Genomic DNA, 11,762 nt, shown 5'->3' with positions numbered 1-11,762 from the left:
TAAAACACAAAAACATGCATTAAAGCGGTCTATGATTATGTTTAGAACTATGTCTTTTTATGGACTAAAATGAGAGTCTTATAGTAAATTTAAGTAAGAAGGCCTATATTTTAATGATAAACGACGAGAAACAGTTGAATAAAGACTGACAGTCAATGTTTAACGTTAAGAAATTATTATTTCAAGACATGTAAAGCATTTTGGCTCGTTTATGTGGGCCGTCTCAAGCATGGTTGCAATGTGTTCATTGTCAAACTCCAAAATCAGATTATTTTTAATTCTTAAAAAACGCCATTATTTTATTTGAAATAAATAATTATTTTATTTTATTGACAAAATATTTTAGTTTGTCTTGTATATTTTTTTCATTAGATCAGATAATATTTTAAGCTGTCATATGGTCATGTTACAACGTGCCCCTCAGCTGTTACAATGTACCCCACCTATGGGGCATGTTGTCACATTTCACTTCCAATTTTTGAGGGTAAATAAAGAAAAACGTATACACTGTAATTATTAAACAAAGCGACATATTTGTACTAGACAAGTGTGAAATTACTGTGGATAAAAACAATTATACTCTGAACCCCGTGTGGATTTACACAATTTGAGAAAGTAAAAAAGTGTTACTTTGTGCCCCGCTCTCCCCTATAAGTGCAGAACTAAATTTTGTTAGATATTTTCCCTTCGGGGAATAAATTGTGAATTTCAATTTAATTTAATATCTGTCATATAAACAGAGTGAAAAGTCCCAGAAAAACAGCCTATTCCTCGGAGTTAGAGCGACACCTCCTGGTCGTTCGCATCGAGGCATCTGACGTTTCCTCATATGGATTAATTGATTGGTGCAGCGAATAACGTCACAGAACACGAGACAAACATGGAGGGAAAGACTCCGGACGCGTCCTCAACTGCGCCAAAACTTCTTACACCTGCTCAGAAACAGCTACTTAAAAGACAGCAGGAACTGGAATACTGGAAGAGGCACTCAAAACAACTGCGGAGCCGTAATTTGATCACGGGCCTGACCATCGGAGCCTTTGTGGTGGGCCTATGTATCCTGCATAGTTTCATGACATGACTGCTCAGCCTCAACTGGTTTATTTATATAAGTGATAAACATCATTATATATATATATATATATATATATATATAGACAGACAGATAGATAGATAGATAGATAGATAGATGTTTATGTATGGTATGGTAAAAATGTGTGTTTCTGTAAAATGTTATTAGCAGATTTTCAGGTGAATAGGGATATATGTTTGTTCAGCCTTTACCAAAATGGTATAATTATAATTTTATAAAAGAATGCCTACCCACCCACTATTAATAATTACAAATCAATCAAGCCAATTAATAATAAGTCATTATATCTCTAATTGTGTGATGTAATGGCCTTAACCCCTGTATCACTCCATCAGTCAGCTACACCATTCTCTCAGTCAGGCAGGAGAAAATCATGGAAGAGATTGATGATGAGGCAAAGATCTTCGTCATGAAAGGGCCTCGGACAGGGGCCAACTCTTAGATGCTCCTCTGTCTCAGTGATGCCAACTTTGCAATGTTGGCAGGACAGTTAACATTTGTCTTGATGTGTGAGACTGTGGATCTCTTGCATTCAGTATCAATGAACATATTTTCCTGTGGCCACATGATATGGTACAAAGCAAAATGCCCTAATGAACTTGTTAACTGTTGGGGTTTTTTTTTTTTTTTACTAAGGAATTATTTCATTATATATTTATATATTTTGTTCTTGCTGTGACTTAAAAAATTAAAATTAATATTGAATTTGATCGGTTTTGTGTGTGTGTATATAGGCTATATATATATATATATATTGGCTATTGTTTCCAACTGACTCATCTAGTTACATTACAGAACTGTCCATTTTATAGTATTCTATTGTATTCCACTAGATGGCAGTATGTGAAGTCACATTAGTAGGAGGCGATAGGAGGTCGTTTGTTTATACAGTATACAGGGATAGCTTGATAAGCTTACAGGACACACTGTACCTTTCCAGTCACTCAAGAAAAAATTGACTAGCGATATAGAAGGCTGGATTTTCAGAGAAATCTGGAGAATATCATAACGAATGTCATACATTGATCATGTCATATTGAAAATTGTACATACTGTTTTTAACAATCCTAAGGTCTGCAAAACCTTATCCCATAAAGCTATGTTAAATATAACTTTCTCCACTCTAAAAATATTTGTAAAGGAATATTCCAGGCTGCACACATTTAAGATTAATTGTGGTGTAATTTTGATTAAATTCATTTTGGATTTGTCCTCCTTTTCTTTAAAGAAAATCAAAAATCTGGGATACAGTGAGGCACCTAGAATGGAAGTGAATGGGGGCCAATCTAGAAACGTGGTTTTACTATTAAAACAGTATTTTAACAAGACCTAAACAATACGAATCATGCATGTAACTATTTTATTTTGAAGAAAGAAAAATGCTTATTGACTTTGTGCAAAGTTACAATTTTGTTGTCATGATGCAATCATGCAAACCCTGTAATGACACAAAACAACAATTTAAACAAATTTATAGCTCATTTGTTACATGAATATTAAACAAGAATCAACAAAGATACATATATATATTGATGGCTTGATCTTAACTTGTGTTGAACCAAGAATATTCCTTTAAATGCAGAGTTAGTTTAAGAGTGCGCTGCATACATAGGATGACTCCTCTATGGAGCTAAACTATCCCCAGTGTTTATTCGTTTGCTGGAAGCTTGTTACTCTTTTCAAGAATCTACCTGGTTCTGAACATATGCCCTTCACACAGACCGAGTACTGAGATAAATAGGGAGGGCAGAAAGCTGATGGAGGCCATCACTATTTCGTGAGAATAACATCAACTCTCTCACATAACCCGCTTCTGTTGCATGATTATATATCTTGTTTCTCAATCCAGCAAGCTGTTCTTAATATGAAATATGATTCGGCAAAAGTTTTACAGGGGGAGGGGGTGATTAGTACGGAGTGGAGGCTGAGAGGCCCAGCTGCTCACAGAGCAGCAATATGTTTATACTGATAAGTGTACACACACACACACAGACACAAGTCCTTCTTTTGAGTTTGTGTCACGTGGAGCTGTTCAGAGCCTCAGGCACTAGCCATGCTGTATCACGCTCAAGGGGTCTAACATATCTGCTCCATACAAGCTCATCTGTATTTCCATTCTGGTCCACATTCAAATCTTCTTTATTGTTTTTAGAGACATGATTTCTTTTAGAAAGTTTCCAGCAAAGCTGTCTGCCGTGTTGTTTTAGTATCAATGATATAGCATAAGTTTTGTTCATTTTTTGAATTACATTTTATTTTTATTTTTATGTTTTCCATTTTCATTTTAAATGTAGTTATAGTAGTTTTATTGTTGTTTTGTTGTTTCTATTGTTTGTTTTTGTTCAAATTTAATTTGTTTCGTCAGAATGAGAGTCCAAACAGCTGATGAAAACATCACAATAATCCACACAGCTCCAGTCTATCAATTAACATCTTGTGATGCAAAAAGCTGCATGTTTGTAATAAATCAATCATATAGACTATCTATAGACTATCTATCATTTTAACTTATGGCTAAAATACGAGCCCTCTATTCTAGTGAGTCTAGATTTACATCTGAATCGTGAAAGAAATATGCACAGATCAAGTACTGTTTACAAGCGTGAATAATCCAAAACAGTTTTAAACAAATATATCTATGGACAAGAGTGGATGGACTTTTTCACTGGAGGAATCATTATTATGAATTATGTACTAGTATTTTGGCCAGAAGTGATGGTTTAAAGTTAAAATGCCTTAATGATAAGCTTGTTTCATACAAACACAGCTGCTTTTCACTTCACAAGATGTTAATTGATGGACTGGAGTCGTGTGGATTACTTGTGGATTATTGTGATGTTTTCATCAGCTGTTTGGACTCTTATTCTGGCGGCACCCATTCACTACAGTGGATCCATTGGTGAGCAAGTGATGTGGTGCTAAATTTCTCCAAATCTGTTCCGATGAACAAACAAACTCATCTACATCTTGGATGGCCTGAATGTGAGTGCATTGTCCGAAAATTTTAATTTTTGGGTGAAATATTCCTTCAATGAAAATAACTATGGTTGTCAGGAAACGGTACACAAACAGCCTTCAGATCACATTTTAAGTGCATTGTTCAGGTTGCAGACTAGCCTGATAACTGCTGTAAAGGGGTAATTCACCCAAAATGAAAAAAAAATCTATCATAATTTATTCACCCTCATGTTGTTCACCTCATTTTCAAACCTGATGATTTTGTTTTCTTCCCTGTGGAACGCAAAATTACATATTTAAAAAAAAATTTTTTTAAAACATGTATTTTTTTCATACTGTCAAAGTCTATGGGGTCCAGTGTTTGAATACAGGTTGTGAGTGTTCAGCGCTCCTGTTATCACTGTTGTCTAAAATACACACGGTAAACACTGTTGTTAAGTCACCTGCCGCTATGGATAAAACCTCTTCGGTGGCCGACTGATAGAACATGGCAATTTAAAGTTTATCCTTAGAGTATTTAAGCCAATTTAAGCCACTATTTTAAACACACGCTGTTGAAAACAAATGACCTTGAGCGGCTAGACCCTCACGTTTGTCTGCGATCACAATCAGTCCATGTTCTTTAATTGGGCATCAGCTCATTGCTAGGAAACGAAGCCATAATAAAGACACTGACAGTGAGAGAGATGGAAGCTGCTCCAAACAGCCACCGTTTGTGAACCTATAGAGATAAATGACTTGCTGCAGAAAAGTATAAAGAATAAACCAAGCAGTTTACCTGCATTGCTATATGATGCATGCATGCTGTAAGTGAACAGGATAATATTAATAGTCACGTCACATAAACCTATTATAAACATTTGTCATGCACTATGTTGTATTCTTAGACAGTCATGTTTATGTCTACGCTAGAGTGATACTGATGTGTGGCACAAGTCTGAGCTTATATCAACATGCTGTGAAGAGGATTTAATTATGCCTGATATCTATGTTTATGTAACTGATACTGCTCATCAGCTGATCTGTTATTATTAGTTTCTGTAATGTACAAGCTACTTACTGTAAAATGATGGTGGGGTCATGACCACATTTTGGGGGGTTGAGGGGGGGGTGTCCTACCTGATATTCAGATTAGTGGATGACTGATAGGTTCGTATACCGATTCTTAAATTATTTTAGTCTCCTCCATCCTAAATATGTAGTTATATTCTTGCATGTGCTTCAGGCTAATGGAATACAGCAGGATTGAATCATTCTCAGTGCAGAATGACAGTTTTAAGCTTGACTAATAACATGAATGTCATTAAGGGTTCTGACTAATCAATCTCATGGGAACCGCAGAGAAATAATTCCATCTGTTCAGTTTATTCACTTTTAAATGGAGAGGTTTTGATACTTGCCTTTTGGACTTGCATTAAGCAGCCGTTTCTTGACTTCACTGCTTCATGATTTCAAAGATCTGGGGTTCCCTGCATTGAGTTTAACTTATTGACTCTAATGATCTTGCAACAGATAAACCCAAAGTAACTTATGCAATAGCATGTGGCAAGCAGCTTCAACATCCTTAAAACTAAAATCTTTGATAGAATGTTTTATTTCTGCTTTTATTTTAGATTAGCTACTAGTAATTTTGATATTTTGAGCTCACTAGAAATTATTCATTACATTATAGTACATGGTGACTATTTTCTATTCAGTTAATCAGTAGTACTTATTTATTAGCTATAGTAGTAATTTGCTTTACCCAACAAGTAACTTTTTTCTTAATGATAATAAATTATATATATATATATATATATGTATGTATATAAAATACTAGTACTTATTCCTTTGATATAGTCACTTTGGCAACAAGCACTAATATGCAGTGAACCTTGTGAAAGTGAAAGATACTTGTCAATATTAGAATTACTAGTCTTTTAAAAACAGTTATGAATTAAAACAATAGTACAATTTTAAAGAATAAATGTTTCAACAGCTTGCCATAATAGACAGCTGTAATCTATCTGAGACGTGAGAGACTACGTTTATGGCATTGTAGCTTGACCGTTAGTGGGCCCTCACAGACTAATTACTAAGGTGTTTTTTTCCACGGGGAGGAGCAACCAGAGCAGCAGAGTAGCGTAGCGTACTAGACACTTGCGTTTGGAAAGCGAAGGCACCCGCGTGCGCTCCGTGGACGCGCTCGAACCTCACGCCGTGATATTCTAATTATTCAAATAACCGAATTATTAACCTACAGTTGATTGCTTGCGTAATATTTCGACAGAACGTTAACTTGCGTTCGCATTTATTTTACAGTCGCGTTGATTTTTATACGTTTATATAATCTGCATTGCGCTCCTGGAGAAGTTCGTTCTTGAACTGCTGTTATGGTTTGGAGAGTATTTTGGGGCTAAATGTAAACGCATAGTTGTTATGGAGACATTATGAAAGGCAAAGACATGTAATGCACTATATTACGCGCTGCAATTTTAATGTTAACTACACAGATATCTACTACAATGTCACTGGCTGAGGTTGACATGGCTAGTCTTGGCTTCCCGAAGTTGCCTGCTGGTTTTGACGCGGACTCGTTCTTTCCAGCGCGCCTGCCGCCGAGACGGAGGAGACACTCGGCGAACTCCAGGAGAAATGCCTACAGGTTTAACAAACTCCACACCATGGACGTTGAGCCCCAAGAGAGCATCGCATCTCTGACAAAAACTCTTTCGTGGTCAGCCGACAATATTTTATCGGAAAGTACCAACGAGGAGAAAAAGACGGACTCTTGTCCTCCAGTGTCACTTGCCTCCAGCTCTCCACCTGAGACGCAAGACTCGGACCCGCGACCCGCTGATACCTGGGCCAGCGAGGAGCCCAGCGCGCAGGAGGCTGATGCCAGCTCGGACTCCGATGATGAAAGCACCGAGAAGAAAGCTGTTTTGTCAAGAGCCCTGTTTGAGAGTAAACGCGAGCAGGAGGAAAAGGATGAGGTTGAGACTAAAGCTGTGGCGACTTCACCTGATGGAAGATTTCTGAAATTCAACATTGAGATCGGAAGGGGGTCCTTTAAGACAGTCTACAAAGGATTGGATACGGAGACCACCGTGGAGGTTGCTTGGTGTGAACTGCAGGTAAGGAGGTTAAAGTTCAGTTACTTTCATGGGGGTCAACTTTTCGGTCAGTCTAGACGCAGTCGGTTGAGGTTCGCCTCGAGTAACCCAAATTACCGTATGGCGCCCCTAGTCAGTTAACTGTCGAATTGTCCAGTAGCCCCTCACTGCAGAACAAAGATCCAGGGGGCGGGGTTGGATCCACATCTAGGGGGTGGAGATGGTAGGTTTAGGGGTGGAGATGGGTGGGTTTAGGGATCAGGGGGTGGAGACGGGTAGGTTTAGGTATATGTAAGGTGGGAGGAGTTGGATCTGGATCCAACCTCGCCCCCTGGATCTTGTGTTCTGCAGTGAGGACCATCTCGAATTGTTCAAGCAGTAATTCTTTTATTATCAGTAAATGTATGTAGAAGTTCATAGATGTGCATTGGATCATTTATTGGGTCACCAGGTAAGACAGTCAGTGATACTGAATCTTGCAGTTAGCACCAGCAAGTGTTTTAGGAAGTGTTCTGTATGGTCTCACACTCTTATGATAATGAGGAAGGGGGGATAAGAAAGGATGTAAATAAAATATCAAGAGTAAGTTATGATAGTATTTAGATAGTCTTTTTGTCATACAATGACTGCGCCCCGCTGATATCTAAACTCACCCTATGATGAATGGACGAATGTATTTGTTATCTTTGCACGGTTAGTAATCAGATGCATCTGTTCTTCAATGGAAATGAGAGTAACACTGATGTCATGTTTTAGCTTACTTTGCAAGGCAGTTTTCATTAGCATGTGACATTACAGTCTAATCAAGGCAGTGGATTTCTAAAAAGTCACATTTTTATTTAGCTACAGATGACATACTGAAACTGCATTATCTCATCCTAAGAGGCAAGAGCTCATCATGTGAAGTGTCAATAGGTTGATTAATGTGCGAGGCTTAAGACAGGCATGACTAGCTCAAGGTTATGTCGTTGAATGTTTTAGTGTTAAATATAGATGGGTTAACCTATTTTTATTTTCACCTCAGACAGTTATGTTTTTTTTAAGAAAGTTTGAACTTTCATCTAGTTTGATAACTTAGTGTGGTTTGTCAAACACGGTTTATAATGCGGACAGTTCAGATTCTAAATTCTGATTAAACGAGTCATTCGAATCTATGGTTTCAGTGATTTTTAGGATGTATGAAGGGGTCCATCACCTCTGGTAGCTTATTATTGTAGTATGAGCAGCACAATGCTTGATAAAATCATGTGGATGAAATCTGCTGGATCTGTTATTTTTAAATTTACAAATTGATCTTGATTGAATGGAATGTACACAGTTTGATATATCTTTCATTTTAGGTATAAGTATAGATGTGTTCTGATATTTTTTGTACACTGAATCCAAAACCTAGAATACTTCACTGTGCATTAGGAAACTTCTTCTCCAGTGCTTAAAGCTGTGTTGGCTATTATATCCACCATCACAGGTAACCTGAGTATTGGGCACTGGACCTTCTCCCAGGCGTCCTTATGGTGCAATATGCAAGATGTCACATGCTGTGGTACTAGGCAAATTGCTGGGGTCAAGTACATTTTTCCAACAAAAACTTGCATACTAAAACATGCTATGTTCACAGTACAGATGAATGTGCACAGCACAAATGTGATTCTAAACAATACTTTACAAATCTGATTTTGGCTAGTTCAATAAATCCCACTAGATCTAATAGTGGTTCTCATTTGGTGGGTTGTAGGTCTGTTCAAGAAAGGAAACAGTGCTAAATGCAAATAATAAAATGTAATGAACTGTAGCTTTTTAAAGCTTTTTAAAGGGAGGATAAATTGCTTTCCATATCATTTTTTTGTTGACATCAAAGGTTGAATATCCATACTCTTCAGGTATCACTTGGTAAAAGTTAACCAAATTAGCCAGATGCCAACATGAGCAGGTTGGGTGACATACTGTCATCCTCGAAAAGAATGAACAAAGCTATGCCTCTGAAAAAAAACACAACCCAGACGACATTCAATACAGGTTCACTTGCAGTTATGATTATCATATTTTTACTTAATGTTATATTCATGTTAAAATTTTTTAACTATTATTATTTTTATTTACATTTTATTTGGGAAGACATACTCACAAATAGCTACAGTTGTGGTCAAAATTTTACATACACTTTGCAGTATCTGCAAAATGTTAATTAGGCCTATTTTACCAAAATAAGAGAGATCTTACAAAATGCATGCTATTCTCAAATTCTTTGGTTTTCCAGCATTTTTGTGTATTTGAACCCGTTCCAACAATGACTGTATGATTTTGAGATCCATGTTTTCACACTGAGGACAACTGAGGGACATGCAACTATTACAAAAAGTTCAAATGCTCACTGATGCTCCAGAAGGAAACGAGATGCATTAAGTCATTAATAAACTTTTTGAATTTGAAGATCAGGGTAAATTGAAGTTATTTTGTCTTCTGGGAAACATGTAAGTATCTTCTGAAGGGCAGTACTAAATGATAAAAAACATATTTAGGCAAAATAAGGAAAATGTACACATCTTCATTCTGTTCAAAAGTTTACACCCCTGGCTCGTAAGGCATTGTGTTTCCTTCTGGAACATCAGTGAGCGGTTGAAGTTTTTGTAATAATTGCGTATGAGTCCTTCAGTTGTCCTCAGTGTGAAAACATGGATCTCAAAATCATACAGTCATTGTTGGAAAGGGTTCAAATATGCAAAAGATGCTGGAAAACCAAAGCATTTGTGGGACCTGAAGGATTTTTCTGAAGAACAGCGGGGAGTTTAACTGTTCAGGACAAACAAGGGACTCATGAACAACTATCGCCAAAAAAAAAACCCAGCATTATATCATCCAGGTAACAACACAGTATTAAGAATCAAGTGTATGTAAACTTTTGAATGGGGTCATTTTTATAAATTCAACTATTTTTTTCTCTTGTGGACTATACTGTATGTAAACGTCTTTTATGTGAAATATCTTATTCAGGTCAGTAAAAAATAACATGCATTTTGTATGATCCCTCTTATTTTGGTAAAATAATTAACATTTTGCAGATACTGCAAAGTCACATTTGATTTAAAGTTTGACATTTGATTAAAAGTTTGACCACAACTGTATGTTATTTACATATTTCTTCTCATTCTAATTAAACTGATCTCTGTTTATTTTTTATGATAAACTATTTTGTTTGATAAACAGTGTTGGGTCATCACAAAATTTAGGCTCTGTAGAAAACCAGTTGAAAAACAGTACTATACAAAGAGCTCAGCTTAGACTTCATGTATTTCTTTAACTTCACTCATCACTGTGCAGATGCACATTACAATCATCATCATTCATTGCCAGTGGCACCTTTCTTGTACAAAACTGCTGTCAACACCGGTGCTCTGTAAATTACTGATGAATGCTTCTTTGGCTATTTTATTCTTTTTCCTTGATGCATTCAGGCAGATATAGCAAAATATTGGATTTGAGTAAAAAAAAAAAATCTTAAAAGGATAGTTCAATGTTCAAAATGAAAATTCTGTCATCATTTACTCACCCTCAAGTTGATCCAAATCTGTATCAGTTTCTTTCTTCTGTTGAACACAAAAGAAGATATTTTGAAGAATGTTGGTAACCAAACAGTTGCTGGTAGCCACTGACTTTCATTTTTTTCCCAAACTATGGAAGTCATTGGCTACCGTCAATGCTTGGAACAACTGTAAATGATGACAGAATTTTCATTTTTGGGTGAACTACAGTAAGTGTAGCTTTAGTGGAGGCATTGATTGTTCTGCTGACAGTGCTGTCAGCAGCACTTGGACTCTTTTGTTGTACTCGCATGACATGTTGTCTGTCTCGTTAGAAAAGGATGCTTGTTAATCCTGTGAATGGGCAGGAAAGTGGTTTTGTGACTTTCCCAGACTGCCGGCCTCCGGTCATTCACAGAGCGCTTGTTTGCCCCTCACAGTTTTATCTGAGAAAGCCATTCCTCAGCAACCCTTTATCCCGCAGTTCATTTTTCTGCCTGCTCGTCACACCTTCGATTGTGCCATTTACTGCCTGTGGTGCGTTCATTGAGCTAATCCTCTTGAAAGAGTAGAACATTTATTTTACCCAGAATGCAATGCTTAATTACCTTGCTAAATGGTCGTCTGGTGGAGGAGAGCTGCCATGGTGACAGTGGCTTATGACCACTGAGGATGGCTCCACACTCTGTGAAAATGAGACAAGCTTTGCTTTGAGACTTAATGCAGTTAATGGGATTGACTGAAGTCTTTTGCTCAGCGATTTCTCTTTCATGATGGCTGACACCCTTAAATGTGTGTTTAAGACCCCATGACTAGTGTTGTATATATGTTGAATCATTTTAGGGAACTTTTTTCTGTAGAGAGCCGTAGGTTTTTACTTGTTATTTGTGTGGCATTTTGTGGTTTTTTTAAAAATTATTATGAAAAGTTTTATTAAAAAAGCTTTATTAATACATTAAAATTGGATTGAAAAGGTTTCTCTTATATTCTGATGTTGGGTAAAAATTCTCTATATATGCATATGATACGTGTATTTAAAATTATTTTTATTCATATAATTATTTAATAATAATTTATATATATATATATATATATATA

At 36.6% G+C, this 11,762-nt stretch overlaps 2 protein-coding genes across 2 annotated transcripts in view; both read left to right on the top strand.

Annotated features, from left to right (window-relative positions):
- Nucleotides 1-772: 772 nt before the first annotated feature.
- Nucleotides 773-1,635, top strand: LOC107754312 (cytochrome c oxidase assembly factor 3 homolog, mitochondrial-like). Its single transcript, XM_016570706.1, has 2 exons — nucleotides 773-1,055; nucleotides 1,429-1,635. Exons 1-2 carry the CDS (start codon nucleotides 881-883, stop codon nucleotides 1,533-1,535), a joined length of 282 nt encoding a protein of 93 aa, XP_016426192.1. The 5' UTR covers nucleotides 773-880; the 3' UTR covers nucleotides 1,536-1,635.
- Nucleotides 1,636-6,200: 4,565 nt separating this feature from the next.
- The window catches only part of LOC107754305 (serine/threonine-protein kinase WNK4-like), a 62,218-nt gene continuing 56,656 nt past the window's right edge, over nucleotides 6,201-11,762 (top strand). Inside the window, exon 1 of the mRNA XM_016570700.1 lies at nucleotides 6,201-7,167. Within this exon, the coding sequence (XP_016426186.1) occupies nucleotides 6,529-7,167 (639 nt within the window). The 5' untranslated portion in view covers nucleotides 6,201-6,528. The remainder of the gene's footprint in view (nucleotides 7,168-11,762) is intronic.

Source organism: Sinocyclocheilus rhinocerous, unplaced genomic scaffold (genome assembly GCF_001515625.1).
Source record: "Sinocyclocheilus rhinocerous isolate Xijiao unplaced genomic scaffold, SAMN03320098_v1.1 scaffold832, whole genome shotgun sequence".
NCBI lineage: Eukaryota > Metazoa > Chordata > Actinopteri > Cypriniformes > Cyprinidae > Sinocyclocheilus > Sinocyclocheilus rhinocerous.
Note: the sequence above shows the minus strand (reverse complement) of the source record. Positions and strands in the feature narration are given on the sequence as shown.